Source organism: Musa acuminata, chromosome BXJ2-6 (assembly GCF_036884655.1).
Source record: "Musa acuminata AAA Group cultivar baxijiao chromosome BXJ2-6, Cavendish_Baxijiao_AAA, whole genome shotgun sequence".
In the NCBI taxonomy this organism is placed as follows: domain Eukaryota; kingdom Viridiplantae; phylum Streptophyta; class Magnoliopsida; order Zingiberales; family Musaceae; genus Musa; species Musa acuminata.
This window is the reverse complement of record NC_088343.1, coordinates 9,464,546-9,473,925: the sequence shown is the minus strand read 5'-3', so window position 1 is coordinate 9,473,925 and position 9,380 is coordinate 9,464,546. Positions and strand designations below refer to the sequence as shown.

At 57.1% G+C, this 9,380-nt stretch overlaps 1 protein-coding gene across 1 annotated transcript; it reads left to right on the top strand.

The window, feature by feature from the left end:
* The first annotated feature begins 5,929 nt into the window (after window positions 1–5,929).
* Window positions 5,930–8,485, top strand: LOC103987526 (subtilisin-like protease SBT1.7). The gene has a single exon (XM_009405853.3). The coding sequence runs from the start codon at window positions 6,092–6,094 to the stop codon at window positions 8,393–8,395; it is 2,304 nt and encodes a 767-aa protein (XP_009404128.2). The 5' UTR covers window positions 5,930–6,091; the 3' UTR covers window positions 8,396–8,485.
* The last annotated feature ends 895 nt before the right edge of the window (window positions 8,486–9,380 follow it).

The window sequence follows — 9,380 nt, the reverse complement described above, 5'->3', positions numbered from 1 at the left end:
GAGGCTGCGGCTGCGACTTCGATGGCGCGGGTAGGTAGCTCCTCGACCCCGGGCCCGACTTCGGGGGCTGGTTTTGATGCCAGCTTAGCTAGTGTATCGGCGTGCTCGTTTTCTCCCCTTGGGACGTTAGATAATGTAAAATGAAGGAACTTGGCGGTCAGGTTCTTTACCTTCCCGTGCCTCGTATCCCCCGCTAAGCTGCTCGGCCACCAGTTGGGAGTCGATGAGGACGCGTATGGCGACCACCTACATCTCGAGGGCCAACCTGAGTCTTGCTAGAAGCGCCTCGTATTCCGCCTCGTTGTTAGTGGCCTGGAACCCGAAGCGGAGGGAACGCTCGAACAACCGCCCGTCGAGAGCCTGCAACACCAGCCCCGCGCCAGCACCTTTGGAGTTGGCCGATCTGTCGACGTGCAGGACCCAGGCCTCGGGAGGCTGTTCGAGGCTCTCGTCCCCGATCTGGGTTAACTCTGCGATGAAGTCGGCCACAGACTGGGCTTTGATAGCTGTCTTGGGCATGTATTGAATGTCATGCTCGCCGAGCTCCACCGCCCATTTGAGAAGCCGTCCTACAACATCGAACTTAGACAAGACCTGACGTAGCGGTTGGTCCGTAATGACCTCCACCGGGTGAGCCTGGAAATAGGGGCGTAGCTTCCGGGCAAACAGTATGAGGGCGAGCGCTAGCTTCTCGATCAGTGGGTATCGTTCCTCAAGACCGTTGAGGACATGGTTGACATAGTAGACCGGGAGCTGTTCGCCGGAATTTTCCTTAACCAGGACGGAGCTTACTACGTGCGGGGAGGCAGCCAGGTAGATGCTCAGCTTCTCCCCAGGAGAGACTAAGGAAAGCCGAGGGAGGTTGGCCAAGTGTTGTTTTACTTGCTTGAGGGCTTCCTCGCATTCTGCTGTCCATTGAAAATCTTTTGGGTTCTTCAGTGCCTTGAAGAAGGGGAGGCAGCGATCACCTGATCGGGCAAGGAAGCGGGACATGGCGACGAGCTTTCCGTTGAGGCGCTGTAGGTCTTTGATCGTCCGAGGTGATTGCATACTGATGATCGCCTGGACCTTCTCCGGGTTGGCGTCAATTCCTCTTTCGTGTATAATGAACCCAAGGAACTTCCCCAACGTGACGCCGAAGGTGCACTTCGCGGGGTTGAGTCGCATGCCAAACTTGCGCAGCGTGGCGAATGCCTCGGTCAGATCGGCTAGGTGTGCTCCGGCCTCTTGGCTTTTCACGATCATGTCGTCGACATACACTTCCATGTTCCGCCCGATCTGGTGGGCGAACATCTTGTTCACCGTTCTCTGGTATGTTGCCCCGGCGTTCTTTAATCCGAAGGGCATGACTTTGTAAAAGTAAACCCCTTGATCGGTGAGAAAGGGCGTGTGCTCTTGATCTTCGGGCGCCATTCTGATCTGGTTATATCCCGAGAAGGCGTCCATAAACGAGAGGCGGGCGTGACCTGCTGTGGCGTCGACCAGCTGGTCGACCTTCGGAAGGGGATAGCAGTCCTTCGGGCATGCATTATTGAGACTGGTGTAATCAACGCACATCCTCCAGCTTCCATTAGCTTTCTTGACGAGGACTACATTGGATAGCCATTGCGGGTATCTGGCTTCTTTTATGAAGCCTGCTTCCAAGAGTCGAGCCACTTCTTCTCGCACGGCTACCTGCCGCTCTGGGGCCTGCCGTCTCAGCTTTTGTTTTATCAGGCGGGCGTTAGGTGAGATACTGAGGTGATGCAGGGCGACTTCTGGGTCGACGCCTGTCATGTCAGAGGGCGACCAGGCGAAGACATCGGCGTTCTTCTGTAGGAGGCCGACGAGCTGTCCTCGTTCTTGCTCGGGTAGCTCTGACCCGATCCTAACCGTCTGCTCCGACCGATCTTCTAGCAACGGTACAGCGATGGTGGACCCCCTCGGCTTAAGATGGGGGGCTGGCTTCTACGTTTCCCGGGGGTCTGCCAAAGGTGATTCGATCCTGGCCCTCTTGTGTAACGAGACGACGGTTAGGTAGCAACGTCGGGATTCTCGAGGGCTTCCTGTGATCTCTTCGGTCCCAGCGTGGGTCAGGAACTTCACAGTTTGGTAGTAGGTCGAGACGACGGCTCTGATTTTGTTGAGGGTCGGCCGACCGAAAATGGCGTTGTATGCGGTGGGGAGGTCGATCACCAAGAAGGTGGTCATTACTGTCTTCGACCTCGGCGGGGTTCCCAGGGTTAAGGCCAAAGTGATCGCCCCTAGTGGTGAGATCGAATCACCAGTTAATCTAGTGAGCGCCGAGGATATCGGCTTCATGTTGTATCTGGATAGGCCAAGCTTCTGGAAGGCGTCGAACTAGAGTATGTCGGCCGAGCTCCCGGTATCGACCATGATTCTTCTTACCTGCGCATTGGCGATTTCTGGCTGATATCACGAGCGCATCGTCGTGCTCGGCCTGTTCGGATGTCCTGGCCGGGAAGGTGACGTTAGGCCCGAGCACGTGTCTGGGAGCTTCGGCTGAGGCGGCTCTGGTGTACGCCTTCTTTATGGTCATGGAATCCCCACCAGACGCGGGGCCGCCAGTTATTACGTTGATGTGTCGCTCGACGGGACCCTGTGGGCGTAGTGAAGGTTCTTTGTCTGGTCGGAGGTACTGGCCGAGGTGCCCCCTACGAATGAGCTCCTCAATCTGTCTCTTTAGCTCCCGACACTGTTCAGTGTCGTGCCCATATTGCCGGTGGAAGCGGCAGTACTTTGATTGGTCCGCCAACGCCTGCGGACTTCTCATCGGGTAAGGTTCTTTGAGCAGTCCCTTCTCCCTTATGTGGAGGAATATTTTCGTTCGGGACGAGTTCAAGGCTGGGAGAGGGGGCCTCGGAGTCGGCGGATCGGGTCGGTCCAACCTACGCCGAGATGCCGAGGGTTGCTGCTGCCGGGGCGGCTCTGGCCTGGTCCCTTTGTGTCCCCCGAGTCTCCCGGCCATTCATGCTTCCGCGACGACGAACTAGCTCGCACGTTGGAGCATCTCGGGTACCGTTGTAGGAGGTCGCTCTAGTAGGGACCAGAAGAACCTTGAGGGTCGCAAGCAAATCATGAATGCCTGCATCGACAGAGAAGGGTGAGTGTCCGAGAGCCCTCGGATCTATGTCGTAAAACGGTTCAAGAAGTGGGAGAGGGGCTCATCCTCCCTTTGGTTGAGCCCGAGGAGCAGCGCCACGGACGGCTTCGGGCGGGCGTAGGCGAGGAAGTTGAGCTCAAAGTCCCGAGCGAGTTGGTCGAAGGAAGAGATGGTCCCGGTCTTGAGGCCGTCGTACCATGCACGGGTCGGTCCCCTCAAAGTCGTTGGGAACGCCCTGCACATCAAGGCGTCGGAAGTCCCATATAGCGTCATCTGGGCGCGGAACGCAGCTACGTGATCCGCGGGGTCAGTGGCGCCGTCATAGGCGTCCAGGGATGGGAGTCGAAAGTGTGGTGGGATGGCCTGATCTTGTATTTTGGGTGCGAATGGGGACCCTTGGTATCCGTCCGCCCCGGGCTCCCCTTTCGACCTGCAAATCTCTTGTTGCGCTTCGTTGAGGCGTTGATTGAAGAGACGCAACTGGGCTTGCAGGGCGCTTGTCGGGTTCGCGGTCGGCCGCTCAGGCTCCAGGCGGCTCGTCGTGCCTTCCGCCTCCCGGTCCCCGAGCTGGGCCGTTAGGTTTCAAGGTGAAAGAGGGGGCTCGGGGAGTGGCGCGTGCATCCGGGGGGCAGGTTCGCGCTGTTGTAAAGGCCGGGTTGCATGTGGGGGCGTTGGCTGAGAGACGAGCGGGATGATAGTCTGTACCACGCCTGCCAGTGCTCGAACTTGGTGGGCGAGATCGTGGAAGGCTTCGGGCGAAACAGGTGGTGGGCCGACGGGGGCGTCGGGCGACGACAAGCCCGGGTCATTGCACAGCCACCAGTATCGCTCCGAAGTCGTGGCGGGGCGTTCGTCTCGAAGCTCCTCCCGCGAGGGATGATCCTCCGGGGTCCTGACCGGGCGCGACCCCATAGCTGTGGGTTCGCCAAGGTGTGTCTACTGATCGGTCGACATTCGGGCCCTCCTTCTAGCGCCAATTTGTTGCGAGGAACAACTGTATGTCGTGGCCTTGGGGCCGACGCGGCTTGGTTCGGGTCCGAATGTGCGGGGGTCTGGTGCGGTGCTCCTTGGGACAGCTGGGGTGGCCGGTCACCGCTGTCCGGATGGGACGTAGCGTAGGGGGGTGAAGTCTTGGCACGACGTTAGGAAGGTGTGACCTCGCCCTTGTTTCTGCACACAGGTCGGGTCGGGAGCTCGACCCGACCCCTCCGACGATCAAGTTAGGAGATGTGGTAGAGAGCGGTCTTTTCTCCTCCCCCGCATCCCCCCCCCCCCCCCCCCCCCCCTTCCCTGTTTAGAGTGCAAGGGTATTTATAGAGAAGCTTACCGTTACCTAATGTACCCGCCTATGTGAGACAGGGTCGCACCTCTGATGGCGTTTGACACCGTTATTGACGTTGCGTGGAGAACCGGATCATCGCAGGGTATGGGCGAGGGTCGGTAGTCGTCCTGCCCTGCCATGGTCAAGCGCGCGGGGTTGGAAGTCGTTGCCTGATAGCGGTGACGTCAGCGCGAGTCGAGTCAGCGTTATTGCCTTCCTCATCAGACAGAGTGGCGCCTAGGTGGGGCCGTCGTCGTGACACATCATGCCGCCATTATTTCCCCTATCAATAATCATAAAAATATATTCTTTCAAATATTTTTAAATTAATAAATATATTATAATTAAACTTTTTTTTATTGATCGATAATCATTATCAAAATCTAAATATATGTATAATATATCTTACCTAACATAATCTAACACTCTCTACCGTAACCATAGTGATTTAGGCATCTAATGATTGTCTCATTCATCGAATAACAAATTATGTGGAATCCGGATCTGCGCAGATAAGGGAGCGCGATGGAAGCAATCAACCTCAACACCCTATAATTTGGTAAGCAGGCGAATGACAGCCGAACTGTCATCTTCTTCCCTTCCAGCTTCTCAAATAAGAAGTCTGGTAGTTCGCCCGATCTCAGAGAAGGCTGATGGAGAGGTATGACAAAGAATGCATGAACGTGACGATGCTAAACCATGCAAGACCTTCCGTCAACAGTTAGGCTTCAAGCTTCCCTTCCTCCCTACCTCTTGTTCGATTCGATCACAAGCACGCGGCTCTGAGTTTGTTTCCCCGTCAAAAGTCCATGAACTCCATCGCCTGTATAGAGAGTTCAGAAGATTTTGATGAAGAGACCGAGGTTCACCAACTACACTTGGTTTAGCCCCGGTGAACGGGTACTCGATCTTGAACTTCCAGCAAATGAATACACGGACAGAGAAGAAGAAGAAGAAGATACGGTGTCAGAGTTCGAACAAGAGTGTGACGTAGAACTGACTCTGGCCACAGGAGGAAGCAGCACGAGGTTCTGAGGCAAGTTTTCGCTCATCATCAACTGAGTCCGCAGGCAATGGCGTTAAGAATCGCTTGGACTTGGAAGGACTGATAAGAGGAAAGGCTAAAGCAGACATCTTGGCAATGGCGATGTTTGAACCTCAGCATGACTTGTTGTAAGCTTGCATGAGAGCCTCAAGATCTACCGTGTGTATCTACCAACAACGTGATCATCGATTCTTGAGGTCGTCCAGCAATCTTGCAATCAGCAGCCCGAGATCGACATCTTCATGGACGAAGATGCTTACCGTGCAGGTCCCTCCGCTCCCCTCTTGACACCCGTGAGGAGACATGGCTCCTCTGGTCCTCCCTTTCTCCACAGCGGGCAGAGCGTACGGCCTCTCTTCTTCCTCCCTACACGACAATCTTGTACACGAAGAATCTTACCCTCTCCGACACGCACTCGGATAAAGATAAACGATGCAGGAATGGTCTCATACCCTAAGGAAGACGAAACGCATGTGACTCCTCTCCCTCATCTTTGTGCTTTCCCCTCAATCTCCTCCATCGTCTTCTTCTTCTTCTTCTTGCTCAGCCTATAAGCAAAGCCTTCCACGACATATAGCTCGAGAGGAAGCTTACCAACGTTCATCGAGTCGGAAACTAAGAGATGCGGAGGGGATCAGCGCAGCGGCTGAGGTTGCTGCTATTGATACTCTGCTGTAGCACCGCCGTCGCAGCTAAGAAACCGACCTACATCGTGCACATGGCCAAGTCCCGGATGCCACCCAGCTTCGCCGAGCATCGCCACTGGTACGACGCGTCGCTTCGATCCGTATCTGGCTCCGCCGAGGTCCTCTACTTTTATGACACCGTTGCCCACGGCTTCTCCGCCCGGCTCACCCCTGCCGAGGCGCGCGCCCTCGCCCGCCGCTACGGCGTCCTCTCCGTCGAGCCCGAGACCCGGTACGAGCTCCACACCACTCGGACCCCCGAGTTCCTCGGCCTGGACCGCGGCGGCGGGTTCGTCACCTCGTCCGACTCGGATGGCGACGTCGTGGTCGGGGTCCTCGACACGGGCGTGTGGCCCGAGAGGAAGAGCTTCGACGACGCCGGGTTCGGGCCCGTCCCGGCGAGTTGGAAGGGCGGGTGCGAGGAGGGCAAGGACTTCGTCCCAGCGGCCGCCTGCAACCGGAAGCTGGTGGGCGCCCGGTCGTTCTACAGGGGGTACGAAGCGAGCATGGGCCCGATGGACGAGTCCAAGGAGGCAAGGTCGCCAAGAGATAATGACGGCCACGGGACCCATACCTCCACCACCGTCGCCGGCTCCGCCGTGCCGGACGCGAGCCTCCTCGGCTACGCTGCCGGCACCGCCCGCGGCATGTCTTCCCGCGCCCGCGTCGCCGTGTATAAGGTCTGCTGGGTCGGCGGGTGCTTCAGCTCCGACATCCTCGCGGGCATGGACAAGGCGGTGGAGGACGGGTGTGGCGTCCTCTCCCTGTCCTTGGGCGGCAGGGTGGCTGACTACTACCGGGATAGCATTGCCATTGGTGCGTTCACGGCCATGGAAAAGGGGGTGTTCGTCTCATGCTCCGCCGGCAACGCAGGGCCAGTGCCGACCAGCCTCTCCAATGTGGCCCCGTGGATCACCACGGTCGGTGCCGGCACGCTCGACCGTGACTTCCCCGCCTATGTCGTGCTCGGCAATGGCGAGAACTACACCGGCGCCACGCTCTACGGAGGAGATCCCCTCCCGTCATCGCCCCTGGAGTTTGTCTACGCCGGGAATGTCACCAACACCACCAACGGGAACCTTTGCATGCTGGGGACCTTATTGCCGGAGAAAGTCGCCGGAAAAATCGTCCTCTGCGACCGAGGGATAAACTCTCGGGTCCAAAAGGGCTATGTGGTCAGTGAAGCCGGCGGAGTCGGCATGGTCCTTGCCAACTCGGCCGGCAACGGGGAAGAGCTCGTTGCCGACGCCCACCTTCTTCCAGCCACCGGCGTCGGGGAAAAAGCAGGGAACGCCATAAGATCGTACCTTTTCTCCGATCCGAGCCCGACGGCGACCATAGTGTTCAGGGGAACCAAGGTCGGGGTCCGGCCGTCGCCGGTTGTGGCGGCGTTTTCCTCCCGGGGGCCGAACACGATCACCCGAGCCATCCTCAAGCCAGACCTCATCGCGCCGGGGGTCAACATCCTCGCCGGGTGGACGGGGGCGGTCGGGCCGACGGGGCTGGCGGTGGATGCACGGCGAACAGAGTTCAACGTCATATCCGGGACGTCGATGTCTTGCCCGCACGTGAGCGGCCTGGCAGCGCTTCTCAAGGGGGCGCATCCGGAGTGGAGCCCAGCCGCCATCAGGTCCGCCCTCATGACCACCGCCTACGCCGCATATCCCAGCGGCGACTCCATCATCGACGCGGCAACAGGCCGCGCCGCCACGCCGTTCGACCTCGGGGCCGGGCACGTGGACCCCCCGCGAGCCATGGACCCGGGGCTCATCTACGACCTCACCGTAGAGGACTACCTCGACTTCCTCTGCGCCTCGAACTACACCCCCTTCCGGATCGCCAGCCTCACCAAAAGGAGCAACTTCACGTGCGACGCTACGAGGACCTACGCGGTGTCGGACCTCAACTACCCGTCGTTCGCGGTGGCGTTCCCGGCAACGACAAGCGACGTCGTCGTAGGGGATGCCACGACGGTGAAGCACAGGAGGACGTTGACCAACGTCGGGGGGCCGGGGACGTACAAGGCGACGGTGAGGGCGTGGGCGGGGACGGAGGCAGGGGGCGTGAAGGTGGCGGTGGAGCCCTCGGAGCTGAGCTTCACGGAGGTGGGGGAGAGGAGGGGCTACACGGTGCGCTTCTCCGCAGCGGGGCAGCCTTCGGGCACGACGGGGTTCGGCCGGCTCGAGTGGTCGGACGGTGAGCACGTGGTGGCCAGCCCGCTCGCGTTCACGTGGAAATGAGAAAGACGGTGCGAAGTGCACCGTGTGGGCATGTTCGTATCGCAAGCAAGTGTTGCTTTTGGCAGTAAACTGTAGCGTTTCTTGTGATAAGGACACCTAAGTTGGTTCGACCACTGTAGATTATGTTCGTCCAAATCGGACTCCAATGCGAACGCAAACCAATCCCTCGTCTTTGGAGCGTACGACAGTAAATGCCCCGATCAATATCTCATTTATCACCATCCAAATGTGCTTACCATATTGGCCGATGGCGACACTTCTCATAGCCATTTCATCGAACACCTAACCTGTTCCTTGCAGCTCGTAGCTGTACTCGCTCCCCGTAGTCGAAACCCAAACCTCACGCTTCTCCCGTCCCATCCGAGAGAGATTGGAGCAGGGGATCTTTGTTGGCGAAGCTACAGAGCACGTACTGCTGCCACTTCTTGAACGGTATATACACACGTATAGCCACTTATTGGCGATACTTGTCATAGCCATTTCGTCGAACACCCAACCGGTTCCTTGGAGCACATAGCTGGACTCGCCCGCCGTAGTCGAAACCCAAACCTTACGCTTCTCCCGTCCCATCCGAGAGAGACTGGAGAAGGAGATCCTTGTACGTGATGACACAGATGGAATTGGCGAAGTTACAGTGTATGTACTCGTCGCTTCTTCAGCGGGCGGTCACTGTTTGTCTCTTCTCTCGTCACGCAACGCAAACACAAGCGTCGTTTCGACTCTCGTACAGTGAATCTTTGGGAGTATAGGATGGCGTGCGTGACATTTGACTACACATCAAACTCCATATGGTCAAGAAATGTATTATCAGAAATTTCTGCGACGGTGATGTCGATGATGCCACTATATATATATATATATATATATATATATATATATATATATATATATATATAATTTTTATAATAATATGATCTATTATCATTATATATATAGTTTCTAACTGTCAAAGTCACCAAACTAAATATATTTTTTAAAAAAATTA